Source organism: Oenanthe melanoleuca, chromosome 13 (assembly GCF_029582105.1).
Source record: "Oenanthe melanoleuca isolate GR-GAL-2019-014 chromosome 13, OMel1.0, whole genome shotgun sequence".
NCBI lineage: Eukaryota > Metazoa > Chordata > Aves > Passeriformes > Muscicapidae > Oenanthe > Oenanthe melanoleuca.
The window spans coordinates 7,565,797-7,590,287 of record NC_079347.1 but is presented as its reverse complement, the minus strand read 5'-3'; the positions used below and the strand labels follow the sequence as shown (position 1 = coordinate 7,590,287).

At 42.8% G+C, this 24,491-nt stretch overlaps 1 protein-coding gene across 4 annotated transcripts in view; it reads left to right on the top strand.

Moving 5' to 3' along the window:
- The window catches only part of SGCD (sarcoglycan delta), a 304,125-nt gene that overhangs the window by 255,672 nt on the left and 23,962 nt on the right, over positions 1–24,491 (top strand). For all 4 annotated transcript variants that reach the window (XM_056502479.1, XM_056502478.1, XM_056502477.1 and 1 more), the window contains one exon: positions 10,160–10,232. In XM_056502479.1, the coding sequence (XP_056358454.1) occupies positions 10,160–10,232 (73 nt within the window). The remainder of the gene's footprint in view (positions 1–10,159; positions 10,233–24,491) is intronic.

The window sequence follows — 24,491 nt, the reverse complement described above, 5'->3', positions numbered from 1 at the left end:
TAATTAGCTCTATTTATTCTCCAGATTAGTTTTTAAATATGCCCTCTAGATGCCACTTGATACTAATTAACAGAGTTACATTATTATCTCTATAGAAAGGCATTTTTAATTAAATCTAAAGCAATTTAAATTAGCATGAGTTTTTACAGAAATTAAACTCTGGTCAGATGCTTAATTTAGCCTTATAAGACAACATCTGATGACATGCCACTGTCAGTTCTCCCAAGGGCCCTGACATCTTTTTTTTTGAGATTATTTTTTGAGGTTTGTTTTCAGGGAAACTTGCCAGTATACTCTGGTGTTTAATATTTATGATGGATTTAACCAGTGTTTTTGAAGGCTAAATGTTGATGGGAATCCACATACATTGCAGTGAGATAATACCACAAAAGCCACACTCCTGCAGCTTACAGGAGTCTGGCAGTCCCTGGGTTTTTGAGTGTGAGGGAGGTTTGTGTGGGAGGTGGGATTGCATGGGCTGGATGTTGTCCTTTACAAACCTACCAAGCTTTTTAACCACTGTTAAAATTACTGTTTTGCTTTCCAGCAAGGATAGGATTAATCACAGCCCCACAGAGTCCCTTCTCTGCCACAGAACAATGCAGGGATTGCTCCCACTCCCCAGAAAATGTGTCTCTCAGACATTTGGATTAGCATGGCAGAAGCTTTTCTTCTCCTGTGGCAAAGCCTAACTAAAATAGCTGTATTTAGAGTGAGGCAGGTTGCCTTTCATCTCCAGAATAAAGACTGCAGGAGCAGAATGAGCCAGCCCAGCACCATGGCTGATTTAAAAGTGCCTTTGATCTCACCAACCTTTCCCTGCCCTCCTGTCAAATAATTAGCCAGTAGCTCCATTTCTACCTTGTAGCTTTTTTTTTTCCACTGTAGCCAACATCCTTTGGGCAATGAACCATGTTGAGCATGTCAGTGCTGATGGCAGGTTAGACTTTTAGGATTGTTAATTTAGGAACATTTTTTTTATTCAAGTTTCTCTCCAGCTGCCTGGGAATGCACCTGGAAAGAGGAATCAGCTGTTGAAAGGTTATTGCAAATTTATTAATAGGTTTGGAGTAATTAAACCCAAGGCACATTTCCAGCATTTTATTTATGAGCTGTTTGTTAAGGAGTTTAGAGGATTTAGTGGAGGAACACCAACAATAAAAGCAGTGTACTCCAGGAGTGCTATTTACAAGAGCATGCAGTGACAAGAGGAGTGGCATAAAACTGAAGGAGATTAGATTTAGATTAGATATCATAAAAAATTGCAATACTGTGAGGGTGGTGAGGCACTGGAATGGGTTTCCCAGAGAGGCTTTGGATGCTCCAGTCAGGTTGGATGGAGCTCAGATTGACCTGGTCTAGTGGAAGGGAGTTGGAACAAAATGATCTTTAAGGTCCATTCCAAGCCAAGTCATTCTGTCATTCTGTGACTCTGTGACTGTAGAGAGCTCTTGTAAAAGGCAGTGCTGGGGCTGTTGTGGGGGACAGAGGCAGGAACTTGCTCTGCATTTACAGAACACGAGGTGCTGTGGCTTGTTACTCATGGAAGGGTTAAAAAAGCCTTTGCAATAATTTCCTTCACTTTGGACAGGAGGAGAACAGGATTTAATGTGGATGTTACTGAGCTAACACATCTGTGTAAGCTGCTCCAGCTGCCTTGAGCTTCACATTTACAAACATTTTCAGGGTTCCATGTATTAGCTTGATCTGGCAGGAGCCCTGCAGAGCTGTGGCTGCAGTGCCAGCCTGGTTAGAGGACTCTGCTCACATTTCCTCCATGTTAAGCCTTTAGTGGCTCCTTGGCACGTCCTTTTCAGCTTTTGCTTGCTGCAGTAGTTACAGCAGAATAACTTTAATGACTGCAAAAGGAGTTATATTTAGTTAAATAATCCACAGAGGTATTTGACTGGTGTCAGTCATTTCAGAGGGTGGGGTAAGCCAGAAATTTAACAGTTCCCAGGAATTGCCACCCATTTTTACAGCTTGTACCCTTCTTCAGCAGTGATTATTTACGGGTCAGGATGTGCATGGCTGCCCTTTACAGCAGCCATTATGATTTCAAAATGGCATTTTGCTGATGTGTTTGTGGCAGAGGGAGCAACTTTGGTAGCCAAGTGTTGAAATCAGGCCTGACCCAGAGAGGAAACTGAGCTTTCTGGTCTCACCACTGTCTGCTGCAGCTTTATGCTGAGGGTAAATGCCAAGCTTCAGTCTTTGTAGTGTGGATTTTGGGCACTTGCCTGAAAAACATGTCCTTGCCACAGTCTGTAAGTAGCCTTTCAGAAGGAGACATGGTGCTGCAATACTCATGCCTTATGAAATTGAGATGTTTTCGTACTCTAATCCTTTTCCTTTACAGAGGCAGTGGAGGGGAAGGTGCCTTTAACCCAAAGGACAGGGAACTCCTCTGGGATTCCTCCCTGGGATGCCTTGCTGTGCCTCTGGAGACTGCACCACCAGCCTGGGGCCACTGCCCTTTCCCAGTTCACCCAGTAATGGTGAATGGTAAATGAGCTCCAGCTTAGGCTGCTTCAGAGCTCCCTGTGTGCTCTCAGGCAGAGAGGGGAGGGAGCCTCAGCCAGGCTCACCAGGCTGGGACAGGGTTTGAAGTTCTCTGGGAAGCAGCTGCAGTGCTGTGCTCCCTGCCCACAGGAGACTGGGGCAGTTCCCAGGCTGTCCTGTGCTTGTGTGTCCTGCAGGAAAGGGACAGGGAATCTGCTGACAAATGGAGATACCAGGGTCTAGCACTGGCACTGGCAAGGCTGGGAACAGCCTCCACTGTCCTTAGCTCTCAGCTGTGGCAGCACAGTTCTGTCAGATTCCCTTGAGTTCATTGCAGAGCTGTGATTATGGGAAAAAAATTATGTTTAGCAAAATTAAGGAGTAGTGAAGGGCAAAAACATATGTTTACTATCAGTGGTTAAAACCACAAGAAATATTTTTTTTCTCTCAGCTAGAAATTGTGCTGTTGCAGTATCCATGTAGAAGCAGGGGTCACAAAATGATTTAACCTGTAATCAGCAGTGACAGAGAATTAAAAAGCTGTATAGAAAAGAAACCTGATTTAGTTGCATTGGCTGGGTTTAGGGTTTGTTTTTGGGGGTTTTTTTCCCAGAGGCTGAGATGCAATTTTTGGATGTTTTGTTTCAAATAGAGTATTTCTCCCATTCTGCAAGGGAAGAAATTAAAATTACCCATTCTTGCATGAATACTTCTCATAGCTCCCCTGCTTTAAGGGCAATAGGTGTGATGCTGTTTTCCATTAATTTTAATGGCAAATCCAACTAACATTCCTCTCCTTTTTCAAAATCCACTCACCCAGATTGCAAACTTGTCTTTTTATTGGCAAGAACAATCTGTGTTGGGAGAGAGAGATACTGGGGAGTTTTCTTTGTGTTTGCTTTTACTTAAAGTACATTCCAGGCTGAAAGGATAGCATTTATGTAAAGTGTATAGGCTTCAAGTCCAGGCTGAAATGTGTGTTCAGATTGTGTTCCCTTAATCCTGTTTAAGGAAAGAGAGGAATCATCCACCATCAGATTAATATTGATTAAATGTCACAAGGATTATGAAAGAAACATACTGTACACTCACCAAACACTAAAATCAAGTTTAAAAGTGTGGCAGATTTATATTTTATTTCCTAAGTGTCCTCCCCAGCTGATCTGTTTGAAGCTCACATAATATTCTCCATGATAAATTTCCACTGTGTATTCCCACTTCAGGTGCTCCCCTGAGTTCCTCTGCAGCTTTGCACAAGAATGTTGAGAGGAGCTTCAAAGGAATTCAGTGATGACATTGCTATTGTTGAGCTGCAGGAAAAGTGTTGAAGGACCCCAAAACTAGTCAAGAAGGAAATACCTAGAGGTCAGCATTAGTTGTAGCAATTTTCTTCCTATGTCTGTTCTCAGTTTGGGTGCAAGCTCATCTGCTCTGTTCTGCTATTCTTTTTATATTCCTCAGATAAATGAACCATGGCAGGGAGGCTGTTGAAGATGGTGTGGCTACAGGCACACACATCACTAATGACCCACTCCATGCAGCTCATCTCTTTGTTTCCAAGTTTTCCAGTTTAAAACCCAGGCTCCAGTGATTTCTTGGGATTCTTGAGTCAGAGAATTGTTTCTTCTCCACCCAGCAGGGCTGGAGTCACAAGGAGTTTCTGTCTGCTTTAACTCAGCCACAGCCCAATGCCTAAGGCTTGGCTCACTCCCTGTGTGCATACAGTGCCAAGACCAAGAGCTAAAAATAATCTGTAATAAAAGCAATAGAATCCATTTTTTAAAATTATATTACATTTTTATTATAAACACTTTGTTGATGCTGCACACGATCCCATTATTGCCCTTATTATTCAGGATTTTTGATTGCCCTTAAAAGAACAACTCCCCAACACTTAGACAAAAAAGGAAGACAGACAGACCTTTGCAATGAGCTGTTTTTACAGGATCCTGGAAAGAAACGTGAATGAAGCTTTATGGCTTTTGTTCAATGTGCTGGCTTAACCTAACCAGGCTATTATTGGACCCTGAAATAGAGCTCTTATTGATTTCAGATTTAATGGGATTCAAGGGGAGCAACAGCAATTACTATGCTCACCCATTTAAAAACATAAATTAAGGATGAATAAGGCTTTTAAAGCTTGGAATTAGAAAAAGCAGTCACAAATAATTTTTACCTGCATTGTAGTGGATTTACTTCCTGGGCATCTGTTTGCACAGACTTTCTGAGACTGTCACATATTATCTGATGAGACCTGCAGAGGAGAGAACCTCCTCAGATGGGTGTTTTCATGGACAAATTGCTCAATGTGTCCTGATCAATAATAGTGAGAATAAAAGTAGTTTATGGAGACTAACAGCACACTATGCATTGCCTCGTGACTTCAGCTGGAAAAACATCACAGAAAAAAAAAATCTTCTTCCCCCCTCATCTGCACAGTCCTGCAGAAGGCAGAGCACTAAAGAGAAAATACACTAAGGCCAACTTTATCACCATGTTCATCACAGGCCTCTGAGACCCCACTTTCACTTGAAAGCAGTGATGTACAACACTAAAGGTGTGCTGCAGGTCTGTAACAGTCACTAAAAAAATACAGAGTGAGAAAGAAATGTGCTGTCTGAACAGAAAAAAGGAAAAGGGGGAATAGGTGCATCTGTACCTGAGTGGAAACCTGGTGTCCCCCTGCATTCTGTGCTCCTCCATTTCCCAACCCTAAAACTGGACTGGAAATGTTCTCTTGCCCTGAGACTCTTGATTTTATTCTTGAATGAAGTGAACACCTACAAGGGTCTTTGGCATCCCCACACCTTATGCACTGCAAGGGGGGAAAAAAGCCAAAAAACCCAAAACACTCACAGAGTGAATCTTTATGTGATTCAAAATACTATAGGTAGATCCTGTCATATGCTTTATAAGTTCCTGACTGATTGTGTGGAATTAAGTTATTGGGCAGAGAACCAGCTAATGGAAACACATTGATGAAATCATTTTTGAGGGACATTAAATGGGACTTAAAATAAAGCTGAAATGGCTTTATGGATTTTTCAGTCAAACTGTTTATGAACATTTATCGGTGGTAAATTACACAGTGTCAGAGGAGGGAATCAGGATAATAGAAGCCTCTCTGATATAATACTGTGAGAAAGAATAATTTATTGCCTAGGGATGTACAGTACAGTGTGTTTAAATACTAATTATATTATTGTTTTCTTCTGTCTTTGGCTGATTGCACATAAGTTACCTTTAGAAGCAGCAGAAAGTCTGATATGATTTAAAAAAAATTCTGTAGTTTGCAATGAAATTGAAATTTTCTGTATGCATTTTTCATGGCAGATAGAAAAGGTTTTACGAACAGATAATTCAGGAAGCAGAAATTGTGTTGTACAATAATAAATGAAGGTTACATTTGCTTTATGCTCAGTAAAAGAGGAAGAGGGATAGAGCAGCTGTGATTGAAAAGGGAGATGGTAGCAGCTGATTCTTGAACTGTTGGAGCTGTTTGTTAATGCCATTTGCCAAAACCCATCATTTCTCAGGTGGAGGATAGTGAAAATAAGACTAGAGGAATGCAAGGCTAGAAGGAAATTGCTGGTCCTGGAAATATTGTCCCTCGGTTCTGAGACACCAGATCTTCCAGTCAGGAATTTGTCAGATCTGTCATATTGTCCCATATAAGTGAAAAGCTGCTCCCTCTGTAGCTCCTCTTTTGGCTAGAAAACCCTCACTTTCCTTCCCAAATATACTCAGGACCAGTTTATTGCCACTCACATAAGCTCTGGCTCTCATATAAACACTGGCTTAGAGCCAGTGGTGCTTTTCCCTTTGTGTTATTTACCCTCTAATGTATTTATGCACAGCATGAGTATCCTTCCTCAGCACATCACACTGCTCAGCTACAAAGCCAAGTCCTTCCAGGCTTCTTTTGTAGGACAGACTTCTGTTTGTGCAGTCCTGACAGTTTTTCCTCTCTGTGCACTCTTCTCACTGGGGATGAATGGGGGGGCACACAATAGTTTGAGGATTCACTGGTGATTCTTAAAATAATGTGATTTTCTTTTTTTTTGTGTGTGTTTCTGTTAGAGTTTCTTCTTGCCTTTCAGTTTAATGTCATGTTTGCCTTCCCTTTGACTGTCACCCTGCCATGAATCATGAGTAGCATTCAGCTTTCATCCAGGGATATTATACCTTGGAAGCCTCCAACATGTAGAAGAAATTTTTACTAATTTTTAAGCACATGACCTTGAACTTCATATTTTCAATCATTTGTTACTCCATAACATCCCAGTTTTCCTCAGCAGAGCCAGAATAGCCCAATTCAGTGACAACAACACATTTCTCTCAAACTTTCCTTCCTTTTTTGCCAAAGCCTCGAGTCACAGCTGGATTCCATGATCTTCAGAGTCTGTTCCAACATAAGTGATTCTGTGATCTAAAACCACTAAATGAGGTCACTTCCTCCAGCCTTCACTTCCAGCACCATCCAGCACTGATGCTGTCAAAGCCTGGCTGGGGACTTCCACAGTGGCCAAAAGCCAAACTTTGGCACAATTGTTGAGTGGAGCTGAATTAGTCCAAGGCAGTTTTTCCCCTTGGGAGCTGCTGATCCCCCAGGCAGAGGCTGAGACTCTCCAGTGTAGAATAGAGGGGGCTGAGGGAAGGGGTTTGAGGTCCAGAGAATTCCCAGCAGCACAGAAAGAAGAGGGTAGTTCTTTGCTGAAATCATCAGGCAGCGAGGTGAAACCAAAGGAGAACTTCTCCAGAGTGTTTAATTCATCCATCAGCCCCCTGCTACAGAAAGGGGGCACTTAGCATGAGGATTGGGTGAGGAAAGTTTATCATGTCTCTGATGAGCTTTGCAGTCTCAAGAGGACCCTCAGCAGCCAGAGCCAAGGGAGGGATGTCAGCCCTGCTCCCTCAGCATCCCCGTGATGTCCTGCTCAGTGACAGGGACAGGTGGCCCTGGGGAGATTCTGTGTTATTAAAGGAGAATATTAAGGATTAGACAGTCAAGGCAGAAAGCCTTATAAAGGCAGGTAGCATTTGCTTCTAATTCAGATCAAAGGGGAGAAACAGAAGGGTTTGGAAATCTCATTCCTGTTGCCATTGCATGAGGGACTTTTTAATGGATCTGGAAAGAAGGGAGATGGAAAAGAGCCTTTGAGAACTGTGCAGGGAAGGGAAAACAAGAAAATGGAGGAAACGAATACCCAGTTTTTTATTTTCAACCTTCTTGAAATGACTGCATTGGGGTGGTTTTCACTGACCCTGTTTCCAAAGTTGCTTCCTGTATTTAAACTAAATAATGAAAGCCTGGAAAACCCCAAGTTTAGAAATAAGTTAAAGTTTCTCCTTATTCTGCAAGCACTTCTGGTTACAGGCAGGTAGTTATTTTGAGCTTTGCATGACTTGAATATCCGACTTAAGGTGTCTAAAAATTAATTAAAATACCCAGCATAAAGTCACCATTTAAGCCATGTGGGTGGAAAGGGTACAAGAATATCTAGTGCATCTCTCCAGCTGCCCCTCCTCATCTTCCTTCCCTCAAAAATCTGTTCTATTATGCAGGTAAGTGCAGGCTGGAGGTTTTGCTACATTTCATTGCAAAGCCAAGGCAATTGTGTTGGATAAAGCAGAGATTTAAATCATTTGGAAACTGTTGAGAGAGGACAGATCTGATAGTAACAACCTTCATGGTTGGCAAGTTACAGCTGCTTATGACAACTTGTAACAATGAAAGCTTATAGTAAAGTTAAAAGCTAAATATCTGTATTGTGCCACAGGATCAGCTTCAATCCCCAAGTATAAAGCTTCAAACTTTAGGCTGCTATTATCATCTTGGAGTTTACTTTGTTTTTCTCTGGGTTAGAAAGACTTGGAGAGGTTTTTTATAAATGTTAGAGTGCTTGTTTTCATTCTGATTTTTTTTTCTTTAACACAGTGAGACAGCTTTAGTTAATTTATTTTAGTACAAAGAAAGTGTAGCTGTACTGCAGCCATAGGTGTTTCTCACTTATGGCAGCAGCTACAGCAGGATGTTGTCTTGACATGTTTTGGACCATCTCAGAACATCTGTTATTCTGTAATGATGACTTTCAAACTGCACACAGGGAATAGTTGCAATGGCATGTGTTAGGAGTGTTCTCAAACAGTACAGGTAAAACTTTTCATCAGAATGTGTAGTTTGCACCAGTAACTTTATCACACTAAAATCTAAAGAAATAAAAAAAATGCCACCAGTGCTGTCTGCATGCTGACACTGAAATTGCTGTGATGTCTGCAGGTTAGAAGTGACTAATTGTTCACAGTGCTCCTGAAGGCAGGACCACAGGTTTAAATTTAAGAATATAGGTCATGCTTTCTCATTGGCTTGGCAGCTGTATATTGGAGAACAGGAACATTAATTTATAGTGCTCTCTGTGTGTGAGGCAGTTAGTGCCACTCTCAGCTGTGTTTTAATTGGGAGTTTCAGTGGGAACAGGAACGTGATGTTCTGCAGCTGAGCGTGTCGATGACAGCACCTGGGGACTCCTGTGCTCCAGCAGAGTCTTTTAAAAGTAGAACAGGTTCAGGAAAAAAAAATAACAGTGAGAAGTCCAGAGGATTTTCTTCACAGTGATTGATTCAGAAAGCCCAGAACTTCTCAGAGAATCAGAGCAGGCTGGGAGGGTTGGGTCAGCATCAGTGTCTAACTAAAGTCTCCTCATGCAAGGCTGGTTAGCACATAAGGACTAGAGAAGATTCAGTGGCTGAAAGATAAAGTGAGACCATTTCAGATTAAATTCACATTTTAAATGAGAACAGTTAGTAGAAAGGGTTGCCAGAGGGTGGCAGGGATTTGGCTTTCAGCAGTGATACGAGGAGAGCACATCTTTCTAGAGGAGAGCACATCTTTCTAGAGAAGAGAGAGCAGGGCTTGATCACAAAATATGGACCCAGTTCAGGGATGGCTGGGTGAAATGGCCCAGCTGGGATATACAGGGAGCCATGAAGAGGATTGCAGTGGTCTGGAACTTGGAAAAGCTGTTCATGGTACCCAGCAGTTCACAGCTCTAAAGCCAGTCAGCAAATGGGGCACTGCAGCTTCCTCATCATCTCTGAGAGAAGGGGGAATGAGCAGAAGTTAATTAATTTCTGGGTCACACATGAACAGGCTGGGACTGGAGCAGAGTCTGCTTGTGCTGCCCTGCATGGGGGTGCACCTCCCTCCTTTTCCCTAGGCAGGAGCACAGCCTGGCTGGAGAGGTGTTTGCAGCAATCAAGTCAAAATTTCCTTTTCTCCCTTGAGTATCTCTGAGAGCCCAGCGAAAGAAATGATGTTGTAACATCAGGTTCTTTAGTGAGGGGTGTATCTGGGGTGGATGCCTGGTTAGCAAAGAGTGCCTTTTCCAAGCTCCCTGCATCAGCTGGGTCAGCAGACTCTCCCCAAGTCAGGGTGCAAGCACCTACTTTTCCAACCAGAATGGAGTTTACAGGCAAATCAAGGCAGCCCATTGCAGATGAACAAGGTCTGGCTTTTCTGGGGACAAAAGGGATGTGCAAGAAAGACATGGGGTCAGGCAATGGGTTAAATTGAACCTAGGTATGATTTGACAATCACTCCCCTGATGACAGCTTATAATGTTTACAATTTGTCTTCTGTTTTGTTTTGTGATTTCAGGAGCAGAAGGCACAGTGTTCCCTAAATCTATAGAAACTCCCAATGTCAGGGCAGACCCCTTCAAGGAACTAAGGTAAACTTTGGAATATGGTTTAATGGTGACTCAGTGGAGCCTTGTTGGAGCTGTGCTTACTGCTGGGCATTATTTCTGCTGTTGCATAAGAGCTTGGGGATTCTCTTTGGAAGGCATCACAAGAGAGGATGCCATGGGAGAGAAGGGACCTGCCATATTTACATGTGACATGACCAAACTAAATGCAAACACAGGTCATGAGAGCAGCATTTCTGTAACATGCTCTGCATACCCTGGGCTCAGCATCTGGAAAAAAATAGAGTAATCTTTTCCTGGTTGTGCAGGGAGGCTGAAGGCTGTGCTGGATCACAGCAGCAGGCTAGAGGATAATGCTCTCCAGTATGATCTGCCCTGCAGAATTGCAAACCCTCCCTGATATTTGCAGGGCATAGCTGTGCACATGTGTACCTGCAGACTCCATTGTGCCAGGGGGGAATACACAGCACAGCCCCTGGGAGCCAGTCTGCCCTCAAGCTAAGGCCAGGCATTATATTTATATTATTTTTTTAAATAATAACAAAAAAAAAAAAAAAAAACAGGTGTGGCACCACAGGTGAACTTGGATGACTAGTCTGGAAAGATATTAATCATATGACTTATAAATTATTGACTGGATCTCCTGATACCTTCTGACCAAGGGTGCTGTAGGGTATGCCTCAATACTCAAATTATCCCTTCTTAGAAAAAGAGAGAGAGAAATATAAAAAATAAAAATAAAAATTTAAAAAATGTACAAGGATATTTTGTCTTTAAATCTTGGGTTGCCAACTGTCCTTTGCTGGAAAATGCTGGGAATGGAGCAATCTTGAGACTAATCACATGACTTATAAATTATTGACTGAATCTCCTGATAACTTCTGAAAGGATGCTGTAGGGTATGCCTCAATACTCAAGTTATCCCTCCTTAGAAAAAGAGAGAAATATTTTAAAAAAAAATCAAGCAGAAGGAAATTTTGTCCTTAAATCTTGGGTTGCCAGCTCTCCTTTGCTGGAAAGTGCTGGGGATGGAGCAATCTGGAACCAGCTGAAGTTGAGCAGGAGTGCTGCAGATTTACTGCAGGTTCAGGGGCTCAGAGAGGGCACCTCTCATGGGTTCCCTGCTCTGGTACCTGGGACAGCTTTGGGTCACCAGGGAAGATGAGGAATATCCCATCTGCCTTCCCTTGGGTCTGCCTCTACCTTTCAGTTCCCCCCAGGAAATCCTCTAACTGTTCCAATTTCCCACTCTGGGGATCATCTGTCAGACAGGAGCAGTGGAGCATGATTGGGCTTGGTCTGGAAGTTTGTTCTCTTCCTCCAGTCTGTGACTTTTGTGGTTTTTCCAGCTGGGGTCTTCCTTTAAAAAAAGAGGAAATGTGGTGTTTACTCACTGACAGGAAAGCTGCAGGGAGTGGTGGGGCAAGGCTCTCCTTTTCTCTGGAAAAGCCAAGCAAACAAAGGCACCAGCAAATGGATTTCTAGGTGACCTCCAGGTGACAAAGGCTTTCTGGCACAGCCCATGTTTACTGACATTTTCATTAAAAAACTAAAAAAGGCAATATCATGGTTAAAATATCAATAGCATCTCCAAAATTTACAAAACCAGGTCTTGAGAAGTGCAAATGAGATGGAAGATTTAGCTCCAAGTTTGTGATTATTTAAGACTTTTCTAAAATGGGAGCAGGGGGAAAATCCAAATAAGTGGATGTTGTACTGGAGGGGGAAAATGTGAATTAAAAAGGCCTTAACCTGATTGACTATGCTTCTGTTCCAAAGCAAATTGAGCTAAATGAAATTGAAATGAATTAATGGCAGTATCCATGCAAGGGATTGATTTGGTGTATTTGGTCTGCTTTAAATTCATGTTATTTCACTTCTTTTGTGTGGAGAGCTTGTTTCCTTTTGAATTAGTGGATTGGGTGAAAAAATCCTGTAAAATCTGTTGGGATTTTTGTATTTTTTGGGGGTTTTTTTTAATAAAATTATTGAATGGAATTTACCTGGGGGTAAAAACGTCCCACAAAGTCCTAAAGTATTTTCTGTGCTACTGACAAGTTTATCTTGACAAAAATAAATATTTGTACAGCATCCTGAGAAGAAAAGAGTCAGTGGTGGGTGTGTGTAGGGAAAGCAAGGTTTTCCAAGAGCAAATGCTCTACTGCTCCCCAGACAGACCCGTCCATCTCTCCCTACATGTTGGATCAGTGGCTGCTTCTTAGGTAAAATGGTGCCTTTTGGGGGCAATACAGAGTTAATAGTGAACATAATCTTACTCTGAGGGGAGATTTTTTTGGGTTCCTTCCTATTTTGATAGCAGAGTGTGTGCACAAGGTGTCCTTCCTGCCTGTTTCAAAGGATGCTGCAGTGAAGTGGGGCTGGATGAGCTGTCACACATGGCTGGGAGAGCAGCACTGGAATCACACACTCACTAGCTGGTTTGCTCTAAAAGACCTTTTTCTGCAATAAACAGTGCTTGCTTTCCTGCTCAGGCTGAAGTTCTCATGGAAAGTGCAGATTCAGCTGCTGCAGGTGCCCCCAGGCACCCCCAGCCTCCATCTCTACCCTAAACCAAGGATTGTGCTCCATTGGTGATTCTCCCTGGGCTCTTGCCAGTGCCCACTCCTGCTCTTCTGCCACATTTCAAAATGAGGTGGCAGCACCTGCTGCTGTCACAAAGAGAGGAGAACAGCTGCTCCTGTCACAGCTGGAGTCAGGACACCTCCTGTCCTTCCTCCCCTCCTGGACAGACAGACTGACACCCAGCAGGTCAGGCAGGACTCATCTCTGCTGCTGCTTTTGCTCCCGTGTCCCCAAGGCTTCAGCCACACCTGACACACTCAGGTGACAGGACACTTGTTCTCAGCACACTTCCTGCCATTTGGCAGAAAAGGTCTCCACCATTTACCATTGGTACATCAGCTGCTCTTTAAGGTGCTCATCGTCCTCTTTGCTCAGTGCCCCTTATAAATCATTTTAGGAGGAGAGAATCCCAATGGAAATATGTGCTCAGCCTTTTCCCAAGGTGCTAAGCCCATCTCAAGGTTCCAAGAATTGGTTTAGTGCTTGTTTGAGCCAGACTCCCATTTCCTAAAACCTTCCTCCTCAGTGTCCACTGTGGCAGGGATGCCAGAGCTCATTAATGTCTTGTTTAATGCAGGGTGTAATTAACAGCACGTTTCCTTCCTAGGCTCTGGAATATTCTTTAATAGTGACCTAAAACCTAGAGATAGTCGGCAAATTATTTGATTTACTTTTGTGAACTTGTTCATGTTTTTTACATATTTAAAGTAATTGTAGCCTTCTGAATGTATTTGTTGTTGTTCTTTGGGTTCTAAAGTGGTCAAAAGCTGTAAAAAGGAAGCAAACAAATCCAGATTATTTTCAAATACTTGAGTTGTTTAGCATTGCCATCTGGTATCGTCCCAAAATAGTTTAGGGGGAGGACTTGGGAGATTTGTTTGGACATTGAAATATTTGTACTCATCTGCATTGATGCTTTTTAAAGCAGGTTGGTGCCTTTGACATATTGTAATGTGATTGCTTATGTATAAAAGTTGAATTCAATATGACCTTTTCTCACTGGATTATTTGAGTAGCACCCAAGTAACTTGTCAAGAGCCTGCCTTGAGAACCTCTCCTTGACATTGGCAGGAATCACCTGCCTTTTTCTATTTACATTCCTCCAAAAAACAAATACATGCCAGAGATGCTAACAGAAATTGTCCATCAAACACCAGATCAGCACTCCTCAGAGGTGAGGGATAAAGGCTGGACTAGGCAGTGAATAAGGAAATAGTTTGAGAGGAGGGGATTAAAAGGTGGGTGATGAAATATAAGAAAAAGCATCAGGAGGATGCTGTTAAAGTGGAAGCTGGGGATGGGGTGGGGTTGGAGCAGAGCTGCCTCAAGTACCAATGTCCAGGTCATGCTGCAGCTTGGAAACCTGCTTTAGGGTATTTCTGTTCCCAGAGTTAAATAAAAAGAAGTCAGACAGCATGAAATTCACTCCATGAGGGGCAAGCACACACCTGGAATTCATCCACAGATATTGTGGGTTGGAAATGCAGTAAATTGTTCATCCAAGGCCAGGAAGCCAAGGGATGACTGTTTTTTTTCTATAATGCACAAATATAGTTAAGGGAGAATTAATCCCTTGGGCTTAAAGAAGTAATTTTTGGCTAAAGTTAATTATGAAGCACTGGAAGCACAAAATGGCAGATGAAATGTGCTTGCTGCTTGATTTTATTAGTGCAATTCTACCTTACCACACAGAGTACTGAACTATCCAAATAGTCCAAGTGAGACCTATTGTAACAAAAACAATTTAAATACAGTGCTGAGCTAACAAAACAACACTCATTTTGAAAAACAGGAATTCTTACCCAGTTAAGGTTTCTCTCAGCTGTGTTCCACAAGGCACCATAGACAAATAGGTACACAAATGATATTTCTGTCTAAAGCCAATTACATTAATAATGATTAAGAGGAAAAAAATTAGAGGAAATGTAAAAAATGAATGGTATTACAGAGGAAGTAATTGGTGAGAAATGAAAGTCATTTATAAAGAGTAATGTATGATACTGAAACACTGTTTAGTTCACAGTGAAAACTTGTGGATTCCTGTGAGGTGTCAGCAAGGGGGAGATGACCACTGTACCCCTGTACAGTGCTGCTGTTATTTTCTAATTGATTTCCCAGCAAGGATGCAATTTATTTCTCTGTTATGCCAGTGCAATCCCAATAATTTTAGTAGTCCTACCATCTTTAAAGACAACAGATTTTCCTTGGGTTGAGCTTTACCTTCCACACTGTAACAAATATAACTGTTTTCAGTTATTTTCAGACTGGTTGAATATATACAGCCATCTCCTAAAGCCAACACAAACCTACTCATTTACAACTAAAAGGAGACACCAGGTTCCTGGTTTCTAAACCTCAAGCTGGTTTCAGTGGCCTTTGGTGAGTTGTTTTTGAATGACAGAGATCCTCATCACCTCATTTTCTGATTGAGGACACCAGATCTGATCTAACAATTATCCCATGGCACCCAAGGCTTCCTGAAGCTCTTGCTGTTGGAGAGACTTTCCCAGAGCAGAATTCACACTGATATTGCAGCCACTTTGCTTTGGTATTTTGTCCTGTTGACATCCCTTCAAACCTGCTGTTTGTCTCTTAAAAAAGACAAGCCACAGCTCTCCCAAACTATGGGCAGCCTTTCCACAGCTTCTTGTGTGTATTAAACTCTATTTATACCACTGGATATAAGGTTGGGGTTAAGGAACAGTTGATTGCTGGGGGCTTCCATTTGTTAAAATATTTCTCTTGCAAAAAGGAGGAGAAGAGGGTTGTTGTTCCTTTTCCTTAACCCAGCAAACCTTCTCTTAATGGCCTTCCTCTCTTTTTTCCCAGCACCAGGAAGGGTGGATTTAGTTCTTGGCATCCTTTCCTTCCCTGTTTTCAGTGGGTGAAGCCTCAATCCCAGGCACACTCCTGGGAAATGCAAAGGTGTTATTGGGGCTGTGCTGATTTATCCCAGCTGGATAATTCATGGCTCTGCCCTGTTCCCATATCCCAGCTGGATAATTCATGGCTCTGCCCCTGTTCCCAGTGCTGCTGATGGCATCTGTCAACAGGCAGATCTTCACAGAGGACTAATGGATGGTGAAGGCAGGTTTGGCAGGAAGGTATTTTGGACTCAGTGTAAAGTCAGGGCAAAAGGGCAAAGCAGCTGGAATTGGGGTGAAGCAGCCTGCAGTGTGTGCTGGGGTCTTCCCCTGTCCCTTTGCTGCTGGCACATTCCATCAGAGCTACGTGCCCTTCAGGTGAGAACAGGAGTGGGAGTAGGGAAGGAAAGGGCAGATTTCTAAAGGAAATTGCTGCCAAACAGCATTGCCTATGGGATAGAGAGCAGTGGAAATGTCCCTCTTGTTTGCTGGTTGATGCACCACAAGATGTGAGAGATACTCAGGGTTCATCTTCTTCTGCACATGATTAAGCAGCACAATTGCAACTGGAGCAATAGCTCCAGACAGAGACCAGTTTAACTTTTCCTGGGCCCTGAGTAAACCCCAGCAGGTGAGTTCATTATTCTCTCTCTGCATTTATTCTATAGGGGGTTCCTAACACAAACAAAGTCTTTTCCTGGGAGATATTAATCATCAGTCCTGGCTGCTATCTCAGATTGAATTCCTTGGCTGTGTACAAGATCTGTATCCTGCCTGGCTGCGTTGTGCCCAGCTTTGTCATTAGCTTTCAACAGCAGAATGTCACTTGCTCCATAATCAGAGCATCCATCTGACCTTCAAGTGCTGCTCACAGAGGTGTGTGAACCAGAAATCCTCTGGGACTTGAGAGAAACCCCATCCCTGTGACCAATCTGTACAGTCAGATGCACGTGTACCCATTTGAATAACAAAAAAGTCAGTTTGTTTGGCTTTTTTTAACTCTCTGTGCAGCACACCGCTAACCTTGAGTAGAAAATAGATGCTAATAAATGCAAGGTCTTAAAAATGTGAATTATAGCCATTTCACACTCCATGGCAGACTCACACTGGTGAAATGGCTTCATACTTAATTACAATGCTTGTCCTTCTCTCAAGTGCAGATGACATTCCTCAGATAGATTTTGCAATGACATCTGTGGAAATAAGTTGTGAAACTAATTAGTTATTCATATAATACAGAATATTGACTACACACTGATTAAAAGGATGTGGTGACACATCTAACATGATGTGTCTGTCGAGTAGGTTAGTCTGAGGTGGTAATTTTGGAAGGTCTTACAGAAAATGATGAAAGTACCATTTGGCCTCTGGATTGTTGGATGTTTATAGAAAATGTTGCCTTTCATTTACATTTATAATGGTTTAGGAGGACTGCTGTGCCCTGGCAGCAGTACCTGGGTTCAGGCTCAAAGGACCATTTTTGGGGTGCCAGCTATAAAGATCTGCAGGTTATTGCAGCAATCATTAGGCCACTACCCAGAGAGATGCACAAGGAAACTGTTGGGTTTTTTTCAGTGCAGACTGGGCAATGTTTTCCTTGCAGCAGAGCCTGGCTGGAGCTGCTGTTCCGTAGGGCAGTCAGGAGATGCTGCAGCAGCAATCAGTTGGTGCTGCTGCTCAGGGATACAGCATTTGTCATGCTCTGTGAAAGGCCCAAAAACCATTCTTTTATCATAACATTTGTACTTGAGATAGAGCTATTTGTACCAAGGATATTGAGCATGAAATACAGAAGTAAATAGAAAGCTGGCAGGGAAAGCACCTTACTCACCTATCACTGTGATCCCAATCCTTTGCAAATACTGTGATATTTAGGATGTAATCATATTCAAAATGACTGAATAGCTCAGAAGAGAAGGAGATTTTCCTTTGAACACTGTTCTTATCTTAAAGAAATGAGAGGAATGTAATCCACTGAGCACCATGTTTGCTTTTGGGTAGAAAAATACATGGTTTTCTTTAATATTTCTCTCTATCCCTTCATATGTCTCTCCAGCTGTGTATCATATATTTCTAAAACCCCAAGTGAAGAGCAGAGCTGGCAAAATAAAAATCTTTGCCTTATTCAGCAGTCAGTACCTGCTTTTAAGAAGGAATCTCTCCCTGCTAAGGCTTCACCTGTGAGCTGGGAGCTGTCTGGCAGGCAGAGCTGCCTCTTCCCACTATGCTGAGCCCAGCACAGGAGCCACAGCTGGGATTTCACCTGCTGAACTGCAGCAGATTCTGTAGGAGCCCAGCACAGGAACCACAGCTGGGATTTCACCTGCTGAACTGCAGCAGATTCTGTAGGAGCCCAGCATAGGAACCACAGCTGGGATTTCACCTGCTGAACTGCAGCAGTCCAGACCCAGCTTCCTGAAAATGTGGCATTTAGCACGGACTTCTCATTAACCTGGTTCAAAATAGGGAAGGACAGTTCAGACACTTCACTGCCCAAGTGAGGAGTTCCTCAGGGTTTTGTTCCCTGCTGCCCTTTGCTGGTGCCAGAGGGTTTGGCTGGGCCACAGCAATAATGTTTATTAGTTTGAGTGAGGTACTTGGAGCTACAGAAGTCCCCTGTGAATAAAAAGGACATTTTTACAAATACACTAATTGTACTTTAGGCTGTAGCAGGAATCAATAGCTCCTGCATAACCTTATTAAAGAGAGGAGAAATATGTGTCCACAACTGCAGTGGGATCCTTCCTTTTGAAAGCAATATTTTGTATATACTTATTATGAGAAATCACAAATATTCACCGTGCCTACAGAATCTTTATTCTGAATTTGTTTCATGTGGAATAGAGTTGCTTTCTTTAGGCCAAGCAGGAGTAGCTACATCCTTTCATAATGAATTGATTTTATCTTTTTCATGTGGAGTGACTGCCACTGCTCTGCTTCTCTTGTGTATTCTGCAGTATGGGTTCATCCCTTGGGTTATTGGGGCACCTCTGGTTCTTTGGAATTGTCATAATTTTTGGCCAAATAGTATTTCTGAGTTCACACTGTGGGAATGTCACTCCCAGCTCTGGAACCAGCATGAGAATTCCTTCCTAAAAAATGACCAGCAGCCAAACCTGGGCGTTCTTTGCTGACCCCTGCACAGTCCATAGTTGTTCCTCTGGTCTCTACTTCATCTGGAATGATAAGAATACCTTATCAGTATGTTATCCTGGGCTCAGCAGAGTTTCCTGGAGGAGGCTGGTGACCCAACTGCACCTTGTGCCTGCTGTGTCCTGGGAGGGCAGGAAATGGAAATGCAGAAGCTCCTTGTGCTGGCAGGTGGCTCCTCTTTCTCATCCCCAGTTTAGGAAAGCTGAGAGCCCATGGATTTCACAGCCTCATCTCCAGGTTCTGCTGACAACCCTGGAGCTGGCAGTCCCTGCTCTGCTTCCCAGCTGAATTGGTGTTGGAGTGACTCACTGAAAAAAAGGAGAATTTTGGGGCCAGACTTGTGAAAGCACCATGTTAAAGGTGGAGCTTTGGTTTGACAGGCAGAGTGGCAGCCACCATTTCATCTGTCCCAATACACACACACAGCCTTGCTGGCAAGGAAAATAATGCCCTGACTCACTTCAGCTGCACAAGAACACCCTTGGATAGAAGAAGCCTTAAAAAAACCCCAAAAACTTAAAAGCTTTTTTTTTGCATGATGCCATGTGGCTTCAGGAAGCAGAAATGGGATTGCACCCCAGTAATAGTCAAAAAGCAGATGAGTGTCCTCAGGAAAGTCTGAAAACCACAGAAATACTGTTCAGTTCTCCAGAGAGGAGAAGCAAAAACCCCAGGGTGGGGGCAATATGTGCAGGAGGAGAGGAGCTTTGCTTAGGCAAACAGAAATGGGTGTTGGGATCTTGGGACCCTCCTGGCAATTCTTCCTCCAGCTGAAGCTCAGCTGCAATTCTCTGTTTTTGAGTTCATGAGTTATCTCCTGCCTTTTGCAAAACAAAAAGAAAAACACATCCTCTGCCTGCTTGCCTGGTTCCATGTCATTAGGGAAGGCTGGCTGAGGACGTGTTATAAAGTGGCACAAGGGAATCAAACAAGAAAGTAAACTGAAAAACCCCAAACTTAGGCCATCAAGGATCATAAAAGAGGTTGTAAAGCAGAGAGGGAATGGTCTCCTGGTGAGCTGGGGAACAGCTGATAGGGCTGGATAATGAGAGCATGTGCTGCTCTAAGGAGATGTTCCCTGCCAGTGAACTCAGAGAAAATCTGCTTATATTTGATATAATAAGGGCAAAAAGCAAGACACAGAGAGTTTACACTGCTAGTGCTGAAGTGTGTGGCAGTGATAAAAATATGTCATGTCCTGTCCACTTCCTTAAGTATTAGCATTTTAAAAGACAGAGAAAGAAGTAAAGTAAAATGTCAATTTAGGGTTTTTTTTAATAAGGATTTGCTGTCTTAACTTTAATGAAGGAGTAATAAATATAAATGGATATTAATGGAAGGTTATTAAAGCTGTCTATTTTGATAGAAAATATGCAGTATCTTCTCCTGCAATGCCAGAGGTTAAAGATTATTATTACTTTCTAAGGTTTCTGAAATTAAATTCTCTCTCTTATGACCCAAAAGGTATGATTGAAAATATGTGCATGTGAAATGGCTTGTAATAAATTCATATTGCAATAAAAATCTTTTTAGAAAAACAGGATTATCTTACAAGAATCGACTGAGGAGCTCTGACTAAAGGGGGAAGCTTCTTTATAAACCATTTTGGAAACTCAGATGCTGCCAGAAGGATCACCCAGAAAGCACACAGAACTTGTGAAAAGGTTCTGAGCTTTCAGCCAGAGGTTGAAACCCAGAGTGCCCTGGGTTAAAAACTGACTTTAACAGGATCTTTTCTGGCTTATACACTTCTAATTAATTACAAATGACATTTCTGACAGAGCCTCTTAGGGTACAGAAATGAAGTCCTTCATAACTGCTATTTACTTCTTTCTAAAGCCTCCAAACCTCTGAGTACCAGATAATCAATTCTTGTTCCCCTGGAGCAGAAGGATTTGTGCTCAAAGCAGGGTGGAAAAAGCCATTCCCAGCTGTACAGTGCCAGAAGATTTGGGCAATTCCTCTCTGCTCCTCTCCAGATCCAAACCCTGGGTGCAAGTCTGGCACTGGATTAATTCCCTAAAGCTTTTTGAACTACAGAAACTTTGGCAGTGTGGGGTAGCCACTGTGGTGTTGGTGTTACTAATAATAGGCTGAGTTCTGCAGGCAGAGCCTTGCCTTTATTCAGAGAGCAGCTCCCATGAAGTCACAAGGTAATGATGGCCCAACAGAGTCCTTGGTCACTTCTGTATAATTCACTTCAGTATAAATGGATATTCATGGACAGTGATTAAAGCTGTTCATTTTGATAGGAAATATGCACTGCCTTCCCCTGCAATGCCAGAGGTTAAAGATTATTATTGCTTCCTAAGGTTTCTGAAATTCAATTCTCTCTCTAACGACTCGAAAGGTATGACTGAAAATGTGTGCTTGCAGTCACACTGTGTGCAGCTACACTGCATGTGTGGAACTGCAGAAGTGCACATCTGGGAACAGGAACTGCACATCTGGAAACAATCAGAATTCCTGAATTCAGCCCTGGGACCTTAGCCTGGGCCTTGGCCCATCTGTGCCCTGCACACTTCCATAACTGCTGTTTTATCTATATGGAATCAAACTGATTCTATCAAGAAGAGAGTATTTGGTTGTTTACTTAGGCTCCGTTCCTCATCTCCACCACTGCTTAATCCTTTGCAAAAAAAACCACAGTCTTACTGAAAGTCTTTCTGAAAACATCAAGGGCAGTACTGCTAAAGAGTTGGAAAATGGAGCACTAAATCTCTCCTAGTTCCTTTCCTGTTCTTCCCTGCTTAGCATGTGACAAATTTTCTGTAACACCCACTAAATATGTTGATTTTATGGGTTCTCAGTTGAGCAGTAGGGCACCATTTAATCTCTCCATCCCTGGGCATTGTGCTGAACACTGAGAGAGGACCAAGCAATGAATTTGTCAGAAGGTTTTGCAGAGCTCTGAGGTGCAAGGCATTCAAACAGCATCACACCAGGAGTCTAAATCTATGAGTCTAGAGGTTAGTTACAGATAGACAGAATAAATCAAGCAATAAAGGATGCCTATAAAAAAGGGATGCTGCCTTTTAAATGAAGACACTTCAGACTTCATCATAAACCTCTGACATATATTCAGTCACTCTGCTTGCTGTCACAGTCTGAAATATATTTGAAGGTGCCTGCATATTTTATGCTGTAACCTCTGATAAACACATGCACATTTTCAATGAAGTTGCATCATACCTTGTGAGCTGAAGTGACTTGAAAGGGGAATCACTGCCAGGGAAATGGGAGCTGTGCAGGCTGAGGTGCTCAGAGACACATGAGAAGTGTTCTGTGACTCACACAGTCTGTCAGAATGTCCATGCAGTACCAAAGGGAGTGTTGGTTTCATAACCACCCCTTTGAGGAAGCTCCCCTCCAGCTGGATGCCAGTTCCCACTTTCCCAGTGAAGCAAAGCACAATTCCCTCAGTGTCTGGCCAGGCTTTTGGGAGGTTCCAGCACTGGCCAACCTGCCAGTGGGACTGTCCTGCAATAAACAATTCTACAGCAAAGTAATTGCTGGGTTTGGGTTGAATTTCCAGGGGAATAAAAAACAAAGCTCAGTATAAACAAAAGCAACATCTGGCTGCACTTCTAAAGCAATGAAAAGCAAAATCAGCCTTCAAAAGCCAGACTGAAATTGCAGCAGGGCCACTATAATGGTTCTCTTCTTTCTCAAATGGTGATTATGGCTCTCCTGAAAGAACAACTGCAAGACTTATGCAGGGCAAATAATTAAAATTGACCATCCCTTAATTTTTTATTGTCTGTCAGGAATTAATGGTGTGGCATTGATTTATGGAGCTATCCAGGCTACTTCTGCAGAGCTCCCTTCTTCTCAGAGATAAGTATTCTGGGAAGCTGCTGGTGTGGTTGTTATCCATCAGGACCCGTCAGCCACTCTCCATATGGTTTGCTGCAGTCAGAAAAATGCAAAATTCTTCTTAAAAGTGTCATTTTCTACAGTTCAAGAAGTGCACTTTCTCAGAGGTGGATTAACAGTAAAGCGGGGGAGGCAATAATTATTATTAGTCTGTATTTCAAAAAGTAACTGAAGACGTCTGAGCACCTGAGAGATTAATATTTTTAATCCTTGATTTTTCCAAATAGGATTGTCCATACTGTATAAATTGTCAAGGGGTCACAGGCTGGTCATTTTTTAAAAAGAAATGGACAATTCTGGCATTTTCTACAAACTAGAAAAAGAAAAATAGAGGAACCAAATGCAGAAAAAATAAAATAGCTGATGCTCTAAGTGCTTGTGGTCAGTATAGGAATGTGCAGAGTTTGCAAATCTGACTCAGCTACTTGAAAAATGATGGGATCCACTTTCAGTGAAAGGCTGAGGCATGGAGAAGAGACTGGGATGATCAATTATCCCATGAGAATAGAGCAGTGTCTCCCTGTGGCATGCCACCAAGCTTCTCATAAAAAACCATGGAATCTTGGCTTCAAGGCATGTCAGCATTACCCTCCTTTTTTAACTGATCTATGCAAATATGTGTACGTGCTCTATGCAGTAAGGGAGAAGTGATGCCTTGGACTTGTTGCTTTATGGGCTTATCTGTCTTCTGTTGGCATTAAAGTTGACATGGTGCCAAAGTCAGAAGAGTTTAAATATGTAAATTAGAGAGTTTGGAGAGTGTACAAAATGTATGGATGGGTAGAGTTGGTGTTGCTTCCCTTCTGAGTAATTACTGATTTATCTTGGATTGCAGAAGAGGTTTTTTCCATTCCAAACCTGAATATACTCATATATTCAGGGTGAAGCTGTTGCATTTGTGAGGGTTACAGCTTTGAGGGGGGGATCTGTTGGTGATGCTGGATTTGTCCCTGTGTCATTTCCCTTCTCCTGTGATGTATGGGGCCCTTGTTGCCTGGGAGTTGAGGAAGCTGTGAGGATGGTCAGACAGTGCCATCAGCACAGCTCAGCTTTCCTGCTCTGCCCTCAGCCAATATAAATATTCCTGAGCTGCTTTTATACATACTCAGGCCAACAGCACGTGTCTGTGTTTTTCCTGAAACTCTCCCATTTCTTATATTGACATAGGAGAGTTTAGAGCTATTTGAGTTCTGTTTGTGTATTCAGAGCACAGTGAAAGTAAGAGCTGGGTGTCACAGCTGCAGGGCAGTCTGCATTCCTCTCCCTGAATCCATGTGCAGAGGGATGCCAGAGGTGTCCCATTTCCACACCAAACTCCCTGACAGCTCTCAGTGCAGAGCATTACAGAAATAACCATGCTGGCTTTGGCACTGAGCAGGGCCAATCCTGCTACCCTGCAGCTTTGCATGGTTTAGCCTCTCATGTCCTGCTCCAGGTGGAAACATTCCCCATGGATCAGCCCTGCCTGCTCTGAGCACTGAGCCCAGGCTGCTGCTCTCAGCACAAGCCTGACAGCCCCCACTGGTAACTCTGACATCTCCAGCAGCAGAAGGGACTGGCAGAATTGCCTCAGAAGAGCTCACAGTCTCATTTGCCAAGCCTAGTGCCTAAAGTGTAGCCCAGTTCACTCTCAGTGGAAAGCGAATAGAAAAATCATTTTCGCAGTGCCCAGCAATGTTTATCTTCCAGGTTGGCTGGCCTGCAGTGACATCAGAGTCCCCAGAGCCTCTGAACTTAATGATTTCCAGTTGCTGCTTGCCTGCTTGAAGCGATCCCAGTCCAGCCTCCACTGTGCTTCTCCTGCCAG